At 63.5% G+C, this 12,351-nt stretch overlaps 2 protein-coding genes across 5 annotated transcripts; both read right to left on the reverse strand.

The window, feature by feature from the left end:
- Positions 1–506: 506 nt before the first annotated feature.
- Positions 507–3,264, reverse strand: NAT14 (N-acetyltransferase 14 (putative)). Of its 4 annotated transcripts, none has more exons than XM_044260576.1 (3): positions 3,244–3,264; positions 2,442–2,558; positions 507–1,623 (listed from the first exon to the last, which is right to left on the reverse strand). In XM_044260576.1, exons 2-3 carry the CDS (start codon positions 2,511–2,513, stop codon positions 1,075–1,077), a joined length of 621 nt encoding a protein of 206 aa, XP_044116511.1. In that variant the 5' UTR covers positions 2,514–2,558; positions 3,244–3,264; the 3' UTR covers positions 507–1,074. The 4 variants fall into 4 exon arrangements, with proteins under 4 accessions (XP_044116511.1, XP_044116512.1, XP_044116514.1 ...); XM_044260577.1 differs by lacking the exon at positions 3,244–3,264 and adding an exon at positions 2,958–3,026; XM_044260579.1 differs by lacking the exon at positions 3,244–3,264 and adding an exon at positions 2,949–3,016.
- A 467-nt stretch (positions 3,265–3,731) lies between these two features.
- On the reverse strand, positions 3,732–10,661 carry ZNF628 (zinc finger protein 628). Its single transcript, XM_044257600.1, has 2 exons — positions 10,489–10,661; positions 3,732–7,019 (listed from the first exon to the last, which is right to left on the reverse strand). Exon 2 carries the CDS (start codon positions 7,012–7,014, stop codon positions 3,865–3,867), a length of 3,150 nt encoding a protein of 1,049 aa, XP_044113535.1. The 5' UTR covers positions 7,015–7,019; positions 10,489–10,661; the 3' UTR covers positions 3,732–3,864.
- Positions 10,662–12,351: the final 1,690 nt, after the last annotated feature.

Below are 12,351 nucleotides of genomic sequence, written 5' to 3' on the forward strand. Positions count from 1 at the left end.
GGGTGGGGCGGGTGGACCATGGATCCTGACCGGCAGCAAGAGGGCTTACAGCTAGACACCAGGAAGGACTTCCTGGATTGGGAAAGGGGACTGAGGAAGCCCTCCCGGCTGGCCCTCGCGGGGCTGGATGCAAACCCATCCGAGGGGGCACTGGGTGAACCCCAGGGAAGCCGGAGATGGGGGGGCAGGCGGACTAAGCGCTGAGCGTAAGGTGAAGGAGGGGGACTCCACACGCACACTCACACACACTCACACACACACACACCACGCTCACTCACTCCTCCCACCCCCCACTCTGCACCAGGCAGCTGTGAGTCGGAAAAAATTCGGTAATGGGGAGCGTGAGTCAGAGGGCTGGCAGGGAGCAGGGCTGCTGTGAGCTCACTGCCTCCCCCTCTCCCGGTCCAGCACCCCCAGCAACAATTAATGTCAAGTCGGGGAAAGGAGAAGCCAGACAGAAGGGGGGGCGCTCAGACGCGGACTGGAAAAGGCATCAGAGAGAGAGCTCTGCACACAGCAGTTTCAGGCTTTATTAACAATCGGGTGCAAAAAAACAGATGGGTCTGGCGGCCCCTCTCAGCTCACCTTCCGGTGAGGGGCCTGGCATGGGCAGCCTGGTGCCCACCCTGTCCTGGCCAGGGCCTTCTTCTGGGTAGGCTACCCTACTTTGCAAAGGCTCTGCTGACCCGCTCCAAGCAGTCACTAAACCCCTCCCCACTCCCGGGAGGGCCTCGTCCCTATTTGGGGTGCCCCTGCCACAAGTCCTACCCCATACAGCAGGCCCGCTCTCCTCCTCCCCATTTCTCTCTCCCGGGCTCAGGCCTGGAACACAAATGGTGCAACCTTGGCACCAGACTGAGGAGAGGTCTTAGTGCAGACAAAATCTGGGTTGGGGGCTGGACAGTTGACCTCTATGAAAAGTTCAGACACTACAGGCAGACATTGGCCTGCAGTGGGGTGTCTCGCCTTCTGCAGACCTGCTTCTGGGCCCTGGGCAGGCTGGGCATCCACCGAGGGAGAACCTGCACACCATCAGCACTCAACACAGTGCTCTCCCTCGCATGCGGTCCGGAGTCACAGGTCCTTGCTGAACTCCCTCACCAGCGTGTACCCCATGCAGCCCCAGCTCCCCTCAGCCTGGTAGCCACACCCCTCCAGCATCCCAGCCACACCCCACGCTGCCACCGCCACAGGGACCACGAGCCGGGCCCGGGGCTCCCCCATGCCGCCTGCCCAGGCCCGTGCCCGGGATTCGGCAAAGGCCAGCAACCGCCGGCCCACACCTCGGCGGCGGTGCCAGCGAGAGACAGAGAGGCGGGTGACCCGGGCCCCGTCCCCAGCACTGGAGCCTGGGGCCAGGGCCAGGACCCCACACACATCGCCTGAGCTACGCACGGCCACCCAGGGGCCCCCCAGGCCACCTGGCGGAGGCAGTGAGCCCCATCGGGCCCGCAGGCCCAGCTTCATGGCTGCCACAGCCAGGAACACGGGCAGGAGAAGGGCCAGGGCAAAGGAGGCCAGGACGAAGCGCAGGCCACTACTGGCCGCTGCCAGGAGGAGCAGGGCTGGTGGCCGCGTCAGGGCGTGGAGGGCCACTCGGTTCTCCGTGTCCTTCACACCTGCCTGCGGGCGAAAGGCGCCGTCAGAGCCAGGGTCCTGGGCCTTCCCTCCCACCAGGGCCCCCATGCTATGGGACCTCCAGGGAGAGGAGAGGGGGTGAGCTGTGCCCAGGCAGGGGCAAAGGGGTGGAGGAGAAGGGAAGGTGCTGTGTTGGGGCCTGCAGCCAGGGAACAGGCAGGGAACAGCCCACGTCTGCTGTGGCTCCGGTAAACAGAGTCCAGCACACTGGGTCCTGAGCGAGTGAGTGAGGTGGGAGCTGTGGGGGGACATACGATGCAGGGGAGCTGCAGGTGTGAGGCTGAGCCCAGAACAGGACAGGGGGCTGGTCCAGTTCCGAGGAGGAGCATTCTCTGGGCAGCAGGAAGTGGCACTGGGGGGTGGCGGGTGTGGGGGGGTACTCAGCGCCAGGCTGAGACCCAAGGGCTATGCTTGGAGAGTGCTGGGGAGGCTGGCTCCTGTGGGCTGGCGGGGGGGTGGGGGTGGGAGGGTGGTGTTCAGGCGGTGGGTGGGCGCAGGGCAGGCTGAAGTCTGCAAAGGGAGTACAGAGCTGATGCCACACGCATCTCACAGCCCTCCAGCTATGAAAACTTTTAAGTAACCTCTACATCAAAATAGGGCTTGAACTCTCGACCCCGCGGTCCCCAATGAACCAGCCAGGCGCCCCTAAAACCTTTTTGACCCCAGGGGTAGGAAGAAGGCACTAGGAAAGGAAGGGACCGAGCCAGGAAGCCTCTCAGGAGGAACGCATCCCGCTCCGGGAGTGCGGGCTGGCTCAGGCAAGTGTCCGGAGCCGCTCACGAGGCCTCCCCGCCGGCTCTCACCTTCAGCATCTCCAGCACCAGGGGTCTCTCATCTTCCCTCATCTCCCGCACTGACAAGTGGCCGGGGGCCATGGCAGCCCCCAGGCTCCCGCACCCCAGAGGGGAGCAGGCGTGCACCTGGTGAAACAAGCAGGCCAGCGTCAGTGAAGGCCCCCCCTCGTCCCCACAGCGCCCCAGGCACGGGGACCAGAAGCAGCAGGGTCCAGATGGCGACACTGGGGACGCTCGGGGCCCCCGAGCGAGGTTCCAGGCAGGACAGGATTCACCCTCCACCCCGCGACCTTTCTCAAGTCCCCCGGACCACCGCCCCGCTCTGCCTGCCGCGGTGCTCAGCGAATTCCCCCCAAAAGCCCTACAGACGCCAACACCCCGCAGCCCGCGCTCCCTCCCAGGCTCTGGGGCTGCCCTGGGGAGTCAGCGGAACTCCCCTCGCCCCCAAACAGCCAGGGTCTGGACCACGCTCCCTGCCCCACAGGCGTCCCCGACCCGCGTCGCGGGAGCAGGCACCGCAAGAACCTCTGCAGGTCGCCTCAATCCTTCCACTAGGTGAGGGGGCAGCAGGGTCGGGAAGGGGTCGCCTGCGGAAGTGACGTCACGATCGCGCTCGAAGGGGGCGGGGCCCGCACCCTGCCTTAGCGACGGTTGCCAAGCATCCTGGCCGGGGCGGGTGGGCGGCCGGCTGGCCGAGGAGGGACCGGAGCGGGGAGCAGCGACCCCGGCGGGGTTGGAACAGAGGGAGGAGCAGTCGCGGAGCCGGGCTGGAGGGGACGAGGGCGGCGGGGCCGGGCAGGACGGTACTTACGCGGCCGGCAGAGGAGACGCGCACGAGGGCGGTTGCTAAGCAAGCTGCGAGGCGGGTGGGGGCCGGCGACGGGAGCGCCCCAGTTCTCATTGGCTCTGTGGCCTTCGCGGGAGGGGCCGCGTCCCGCGCTCCCAAACTCAGATCCGACCCAGGAACCTCCACCCAAGCCACCTGGGCTCTCTCTCAGAGACCTTCGGGGCAGGGATTCCCACCCACCCATTTTCCAGATGAGGGGACCAGTGGGGTGACTGACAGCGAACAAGTGGCACAACCCGGATTTTAGATCCCCGCTCTTCCCCACTCCAGTGACCACCGCGCCTCCTTTTTTTGGAGAACAAACAGAACCTCAGAAGTGTCTGGCTCCCAATCGCAAAGTCAGTCCCCTGAGAGCCAGGAAGCAATAGAGAACAAGACTCCGAGCTCCCAAGCAGTGGCTACCGCCGTGACATTGCCCCCACCGCAGCCGCCCCCAAGAGAACAAAACCGCGGAGAGGAGATTCCGGTCTTTATTAGCAAGCGCAGCCCGCAGCTTCCCTGCCCCCCTGCGCAGCCCAGCCCAGTCCAGCCCAAGCAGGGAGTCCGGGTCTCTGTGTGGGGCCCTCAAGAACCCAGTGTTTCTTTTCAAAATGTGTGCACCAGCTGGACTGCGGGCAGAGTCTGGACAATCTGGATAGAGGGCAGGCCCTGTGGGGGCATGCCTCCGGGGGCAGCGCCAGTGGGTACCACTTGGACCATCTGGGAGGTGGGTGCCGTGGAGATGCCCACTGGACCAGAGGCTTGGCCCGGTGGTGGAGGGGTCAGCAGCTGCAGTGTGGGAGCGCCTCCCCCACCAGGGCTGTTCTCCAGCAGCTCTGTGGCCGGTGCGCTGCGGATGATGAGCAGTTTCTGTCCGGGTGGGCCTGGGGCAGGAGGCTCTGCCAGCCCAGTGGGGAGGGTCTCTACCTCCTGCACACATAGCTGTGTCTGCTCACCATCTGCCCCGCTCAGCACCAGGACGCTCTGCAACCCCTCGTCTGTCTGCAGCGTCTCGAAGAGCACATCCTGGACGACGCCAGTACTGGCGTCACCATCACCGGGCTCCCCGGGGCCAGGGCCCGCCAGCAGCTCCTCCGCTGTACCACTCTGAACCACCAGCAGGTTGGGGGCCTCAGTGGTCACTGCTCCCCCACTGGGATTGGAGAGCTGGCCTGCCACAGGCTGGAGCTGGACCGTGGTCACCTCCTGAGCCGGCTGGAGCTGGACCGTGGTCACCTCCTGGGCTGGCTGGAGCTGGACCGTGGTCACTTCCGGGGCTGGCCGGAGGGGCTGGAGCTGGACCCCACTCACTTCCTGTGCCCCTGCCTCCCCACCCCCTACATTCTGTAGAACGATGAGGCTCTGCCCTCCCCCACTGGCCCCTGCGTTGCCCCCGCCCTGAACCCCCAGTCCCCCAGGACCTGGCAGCCATACTACTCCAGGCGCCTGACCGGATTTTCCTGCTGCCTGTGGGCCCTGCCTACCGCGGCTGCTCCCGGCACCAGGACTGGATGAGGGCAGCAGGATGAGCTTGGGGGGAGCCGGTGGGGGCGGTGGCGTGGGGGGCTGGACGCTGCTGGGGATGAGTTGCAAGCCCTGGGCGGTCTGCACCAGGAGAAAAGTCTGGGAGTTGGGGGCTGCCTGGCCTGGGGGCGGGGCCGGAGCCGGGCCCCCTGCCACCTCGAGGGAGAGCGTGGCCTGGAGGTGTGGGAGAACGTGGACGTCTTGGGTAGCAGACGCGGCTGGGGCGGCAGCCAGAGGGGTGGGGGACTGGGAGCTGGCGGCGGGGGCTGCGGGGCCGGCGGCGGCCGTGGGCGCAGGGGTGTGCGTCCTCAGGTGCCGCTGCAGGTAGGCCGCCATGACAAAGCTGCGGCCGCACACAGGGCAGGCAAAGGGGCGCTCGGCGGAGTGCGTGCGCTGGTGCAGCAGCAGGTTGGACGAGTGCGTGAAGGTCTTGGGGCAGAGCGGACAGCGGAAGGGCCGCTCGCCCGTGTGCACACGCTGGTGCTGCCGCAGGTTGGAGGTCTGCGCGAAGCTCTTGCCGCACACACCGCAGGCGTGGGGCCGCTCGCCCGTGTGCACGTGCCGGTGGCGCCGCAGGCACGACGTGTTCCGGAAGGCCTTGCCGCACTCCCCACAGGCGTAGGGCCGCTCGCCCGAGTGCAGCCGCAGGTGGTACTGGTAGTGCGAGGACCACTTGAACGTGAGGCCGCACTGGCCGCACGTGAAGGCCCGCAGGCCCGTGTGCACGCGCTGGTGGATGGCCAGCAGCGAGGAGCGCTTGAAGGCCTTGCCGCACTCGCCACACTGATAGGGCCGCTCGCCCGTGTGGTCCCGCAGGTGGTAGCGCAGCCCCGAGGAGCCCTTGAAGGCCTTGCCGCACTCTGCGCATTTGTAGGGCCGCTCGGTGCCTGCGGGGGCGGGCGCTGGCGCGGGGGCGGCGGTGGGCGGGGTGGGGGCGGCTGGGGCCAGGGGCTCCTGGGGACAGGTGACCTCGGCGGCCTCCGCCTGGGGGGGCGGGCGCCCGGCAGCCGCCTCTTCCACGTGGCACTGCTGGTGCGCCAGGAGGCTGGCCAGCTGTGGGAAGGCGCCGTCGCAGCTGCCACAGCGGAACGCCTGGCCGCCGGCCGCGCCGTGGCTGTGCTGGTGGCGGGAGAGGCCGGCCACCGTCCGGAAGGACTTCCCACACGGGAGGCAGGCGAAGCCGGGGGCTGCGGAGGCAGGAGGGGGCTGCGGCGCGGGGGCCGGCGGGGACTGGGAGGGCGGCGGGGCGGGGTCTGCCTTGGGCGCCGTGGTGGCGTGCCCGTCCTGGGGCGGGGTGGCGGCTTCGGGCCCGGGGCAGGGCTGGTGCTCCAGGAGCAGCTCCTCGCTGCCGAAGCCCAGCTCGCAGCCCTCGCAGCGGTATACCAGCTCCACCGTGGTCTCCGCAGCAGCCAGAAAGAGCTCCGGCACCACGGGCGGAGGCGCGGGTGGCGGCGGCGGCGCGGGCGCGTGCAGGTAGGCGTCCGACACCAAGACCTTGGCGCCAGGCTCGTGCTGTGGCGGGGCGGGAGCGGCAGAGGGGGCGGGGGCGGCGGTAGCCGAGGAGCCGTGCGTGCGCTGGTGCAGCAGCAGGTTGGACGAGTGCGTGAAGGTCTTGGGGCAGAGCGGGCAGCGGAAGGGCCGCTCGCCCGTGTGCACGCGCTGGTGCTGCCGCAGGTTGGTGCTCTGGGTAAAGCTCTTGCCGCACACGCCGCAGGTGTAGGGCCGCTCGCCCGTGTGCACGTGCCGGTGGCGCCGCAGGCTGGACGAGTTCTTGAAGGCCTTGGGGCAGTCGGGACATGGGTAGGGCCGCTCACCCGTGTGCTGCCGCAGGTGGTACTGATAGTGGGAAGACCACTTGAAGGCCAGGCCGCACTGGCCGCACGTGAAGGCCCGCAGGCCGGTGTGCACACTGCGGTGTATCTGCAGTAGCGAGGAGCGCTTGAAGGCCTTGGGGCAGTCGGGGCACTGGTAGGGCCGCTCGCCCGTGTGGCCCCGCTGGTGGTAGAGCAGGGCAGACGAGCCCTTGAAGGCCTTGGGGCAGTCCGGGCACTTGTAGGGCCGTTCGCCCGTGTGCGTACGCTGGTGGTGGAGGAGCCGAGATGACCACCGGAACGACTTGCCACATTCCCCACACTCATACTGGGCCGCCGGGGTGGAGGCCGTGGGGCCGGGCTTCTCCCCGGGCCCCTCAGTGGTAGAGGCGGGTGCCATGTCTGCGTGGGAGCCGACCATCACACCTGGCGGGGGATTCTGGGTCAAGGGAAGGCGGGAGCTCACCCCACCTCCACCCAAATACCCCATCTTCTCAACCTGGACATACACCTTTGCCCCCGAAGAGGCAGAGAGGACCACCCCAGCCCCCCAGCCAGGGATAGGGAGACTCCCTTAAGATGAGGGCCCCTGGTGGTCCAGGTCTGCCCCAGTGCAAGGCTTTAGGTGCTGAAACAGAAAGTTCTGGAAAATTGGGAGGAGTGCTCACCAGTCATAGGATGCTGGCCATCCCCTCCACGCCAGACAAGTCTGAGAAAGCTGTGCGTGGTCTTTAGGAGGCACAGCACTTTCCCTAGGACTAAGTTCCTTCCCTCTACAGATAGACACTGTCCTTGAAGAAGCCTGGGGTCTCTCTAGCACACTGGCATCTGACACTTGACCCTTCTCCCTCTAAAACCTCATCTTCCACCCCGCCTCAATACCAGTTCCCACCAGTTCCGAATGCCACTGTAACTAAAGCCCTGCGAGCATTCCACCCTCCACCATGCCCCATCCTGCTCACCTTCTCCCTTTTGGGTATTAATCAAAGATCTCTAACCTCCCCCAGACCCATAATGCCTCTGCGCCCAGCACCCCATCCACATCTTCACTTCCTGTCTGGCTGCAGTCTCCCTTTTTAAAAAATTTTTTATTTTAAGATTTTATTTTTCTTAAAGATATATTTATTTATTTGAGAGAGAGAGAGACAGCCTGCACAAGCAGGAGGGGTAGAGGGAGAGAATCTCAAGCAGATTCCTCGCTGAGCATGGAGCCTGATGTGGGCCTTGATCTCATGATGCTGAGATCATGACCTTAGCCGAAACCAGGAATCGGCTGCTCAACCGGCTGTGCCACCCAGGTGCCCCAAGATTTTATTTTTAAGGTAATCCCCATGCCCAATCTGCGGCTTAAACTCACAGCTCCATGATCAAGAGTCGAGCACTCTACCGACCGAGCCAGCAGGCGGCCTTGGCTTCAGTCTTCCTTTGCGCTCTCGCCCGAGCATCTCAAAGTTCCCAGCACCGCTCACACTGCCCTCCTCTGTCCATTCACCACACACACTCCCACCTAACAGGTGGTACTGGACATGCCTCTGCTCCCCTCAAACCTCTCTCCTTCCCCCGCCCTCCTCTTCGCAGGTAACCTTGCCACTGAGAACATAAAAGCAAGCAGAAGAGAACTTCCCATGTTCCAAATGCAAAAGCAGTGATTCTCAATGAGAACAACTGATGACTCTCCCATCCCAGGGGACGATGCCTGGAGACTCAAGCTGTCACCTGGAGGGGCTGGTGCTCCCAGCATCTGGTGAGGGGAAACCAGGGATGCTGCTGGACACCTTCCAGTGCACAGAACAGGCCTCCACAGCACCAAACACCACTAGCGTTGAGCTGAGAATTCCGGAACTATCCCGTCCCCTGCCTGCTGCTGGCCCATGGACTCTTGACTTCCCACCTACAACTTTTCCTTATCTCCTAGAATGTTTCAGTGAATCCACGAGCTGCATCTCTCCTCTTTAAAACAAACAACAAACCCTTCACCTTACCACGCTCTCCAGCTATGGCCTTATTTCTCCCCACCCCTTTTGCAACAAAGCAACTCCAAGTGCTATCAAAGTGCGCCCAGGTGGCTCAGTCAGGCGTCTGCCTTCAGCTGTGGTCCTGATCTTAGGGTCCTGGGATCAAACCCCGCACTGGGCTCTCGGCTTAGCAGGGAGTCAGCTTCTCCCTTTCACTCTCCCTCTGCGTTGTCTCTTTCTCTCAAATGAAAACAAAAAGTGTACGTTTTCCCCTCTCAAACCCCATCACTCAGATACTCCTCCCCTGACTCTACTCCTGGCCTCCTTGGTGCTGAACTGCATGGTCTCTGCTCCTTACCTACTCTCCTCACCTTGGGGCACTGGTGCCTTTTCACCTCCCTGACTTGTGAACTGAGTCCCGGACTCTGCACATCCTTGTCCTCTTCCTCATCCACACTGTCTCCCAAGGAGCCCCCACTCATTCTCAGATCTCAGTCTGTATCTCTATTTGACCCGGTCTCCTCTGAACTCTAATCCCTCTGCTACAGTGTGCCATACGGACGCCCCACAGACAACTCAAACTTAACATGCCCCAAATCTAACTTGGGGGGGGGGGGTTACTCCTGCTTGCTTCGTTCTTCACCCACCATCTCCCTCCCTGAAAACCACTCGGCCCTTCCCCAGGCATCGCCTCTTTCTCTCACCACCTATGCCCAACCCATCGGCGGGCTCTCCTGTCCCAGCACGAACATATCTGGAATGTGGCCACTTCTCTGAGTCCCCCATTGCCACCTTTATCCAGGGCCTTCCTCCTGGGCAGCGGCAACAGCCTCCTAAAACAGATCTCCATGCTTCCAGCCCTACCCCAGTGTGCGCCCAACACAGAGGCTGTGAGGAACTTGCCAAAGGCCTCTACAGCTCCCACTTCAGAGAAGACAGATGTCTTGCGGGATCCTGCAGACTTCCCATGCCCTCAGCCACCTCCCTCCCTGACCTCCCGCTAGCCTCTCACACCACCCAGGCCCCCCGCCAGGGACCACCCCCTTCCTGCTAGGGTGCTTGCTGACATGTCACCGCTTGGAGGCATTCCCTGCCCCGGACGTAGACTTGCAACCCCTTCCAACACTCCCCGTTCTCTACAGTACTTATCACCTCCCAACCCGCTTCTCATCAGGGTTTCCAACCCTCAGCCCTGTTGAGATGTGGAGCTGGCCAGTGCCGGGAGCCTGTCCCGAGGGCTGTGGAGCGCTCGGCAGCATCCCTAGCCCTCTGCACGCTAAATCGAGTGGCATCCTAGTCACTGTCGCACTCCAGCGCCTAAAACAACGTCTGGCAGAGCGAGCCCTGCGAAGACGTGTCCTGAATGAAAAAGGCCGGGCTTCCCCTTTAGACGGGCTATCAAGATTCCCTTTAATGTCCTCTTTAAAATGGAAACAAGTCCTTTTACGAGAAGCTGCAGGTGCTTCTCAGAAGACTGAGTAAGCCTTAAACGAGAGCAGTCCGCCCGGGGCCCGAGCCGGACCCATCCTGCCCAAAGCCGGACCACACCCTTCCATCAGGCCCGACTTCCCCTTTAAGAGGCTGCTCCCGCTGCCCACCGAACTCCACTTATGCTTGAGCTAAACTAGAGGGGGCGTCGAAGCCACCAGGGCTCATAAGCTACCCCGTCGATGTATGGGACACTGTCCGCGACCTTTCCACAAGAGGGCCCGTCCTTAGAGGAGAAAAAGCGGGAATCCGCGGGGAACCGCACAACCTGACCCGCCCCTCTAAAAGCAGCCCTTGCCCCTTAAGAGGGCGGAGCCCGCCTAGCGGACGGAAGTCGGAGGTGAAGTAGCCCCCTTCCCTTTAAGGCGTCCCTTCCGGTTTCACGCTCTCCGTTTCCCCAACGTCTCCGCCCTCCGGTCCCTCCCCCCACCCTCACCCCTCCGGTCTCTCACCTGCGGCCCCGACCGGGGGAATGAGCGGGGGACCCCTAGGGCCTTCCCGCGGGGGCCGACGGGAAGACGGGGCCCCGGCAGCGGCGGGACGGGAGTCGGGGCCTGAGAGGGGGGCGGGGGCGCGCTCCCTCCCAATAGCCCCCGGCGCGAGGCACCCAACCTTTATCGGCGGCCTCTCGCGCACACAAACCCCTACGTCGCCGTTGGCGCGTCACGACGCCACATGCGCCGAGGCCCCGCCTCGCCCCTCCCGTTGGCCGGCGGCGGTCGCTCCTTCCGTGGCGTAAGCGGCGCGCGGCATTGTGGGAGTTGTAGTTCTTGCCCGGCCCCCAACTGCCCGGTCGTTTTGGAAGTCAGCACAAGGCCGGGGGAGGCCGGGCCTGGACGTGGGGTAGCCTGTTCCCTTTTTTGACTATTGATTCTCCCTCTCTGTCTAGAATCCCTCTGCGGTACCTTGGTTTGCGAACGGCCTCGCCGGCCAGGGCTGTGATGCTTCCTGGCCCGGCCCCCAAGCCCCAGTCTCTAATTGCCCTGTTGGGGAAACTGAGGTCCATGAAGCTTCCTGCCTCGAAGAGGTCCCAGCGCTCGCGATTCCTGGGCGTCTGCTGCGTGCTTGTGTGTGTGGTTGCGCACGAACCGGCTATGCTTTCTCTCCTTCGTGGCCTGGGACCTTAGGGAACCACTGAGCTGTCCCGGATCCCCATCCCTCCTTTCCATGACAGCCCAGGACGGCCTCAGCCTTTTGAGCCATACCGGCTCTTGCAGGTCATCCAGCTCAGTTTCTCAACCATGGGATTCGTAACATCTGTGCCAGACCGTTCCTTGTTGTGAGGGCCATCCTGAGCCTCGTAGGGGGTCAGTAGCCTCCCTGTGCCGGGCCTCCACCTTCTCTCCCCCACATGACCCCTGGTTGAGAACCACTGCTCCAGGACAATCCCCCTCAGCCTCAACTATTTGTTGGACCAAAAGGCCCCTCTACTCCTACCCCACACCTCCTCAACTCCTGCAGGAGAACCCGCCATGCTACGTGGGGTCCCCTTACAGAAAAACCTGCCATGCTAGGTGGGGTCCCGTTACAGGCCCAGCCGCACTCAGCCATGATTCACCTGAACATCTGCAGCAACCAGCAAGATTCTGATCGGAAGCAAGTGCTACTCTTCATTGAATGAGCCTCCCAGGCGGTTTCCCAAGGCCCCCAGGCAGGCCCAAACTCCACTGTGACCAGAGTGGATGTGGACCTCTCCCGGCCCTACAGGATGGTTTTTGCAGTCTCCAGTGAACTCGTACATGGAAATCCTAGGATTCCAGCTTAGCCCGAACATCCCTTTCACTTCAGCTTTTACCTCCTCTGCCAGAAAGGAAGCTGCCCAGGGAGTGACAGGGACACAGGAGCAGAGCTCTGAGCTACAGAAGAATACAGAGGGGAAGGCAAGAGTTGCAGGCACCAGCATAGAGTTAGGAGGCCCAGGCTGGGGGGCGAAGGTGGGGGGACTCGCCAACTCCCTAAGGTTGCTTCCAGATGGAGGACTCCACACGGGGTCAAGGTGTGGATGTGGAATGTATGGCCCAGCTGGCTGTGGGGAGAACCCAAGCCCACCTGCTTCATCTCAGGCCATTGGGGTCCACAATAGTGCCAACAGAGCCCCAGCCAGCCCCCCTCTACCTGCCAGTCAGCAGGTACATTAAGAGAGGTGAGAGGGCAGAGTCCCAGCACCTGCCCTCCTCCACCATCCCCTACTCTGGAACCAGAAAGTAAGCAAAGGTTTTGAACCCAATGGCCTCAAGCAACTGGCTGTGCCGATTTAACTTTTTTCAAACAGTAGTAGCTGGACACCATGTAGAACCCTCTGTGAGGGGCCTCAT

The sequence above is a fragment of the Neovison vison genome, chromosome 7 (genome assembly GCF_020171115.1).
Source record: "Neovison vison isolate M4711 chromosome 7, ASM_NN_V1, whole genome shotgun sequence".
Classification (NCBI taxonomy): Eukaryota; Metazoa; Chordata; class Mammalia; order Carnivora; family Mustelidae; genus Neogale; species Neogale vison.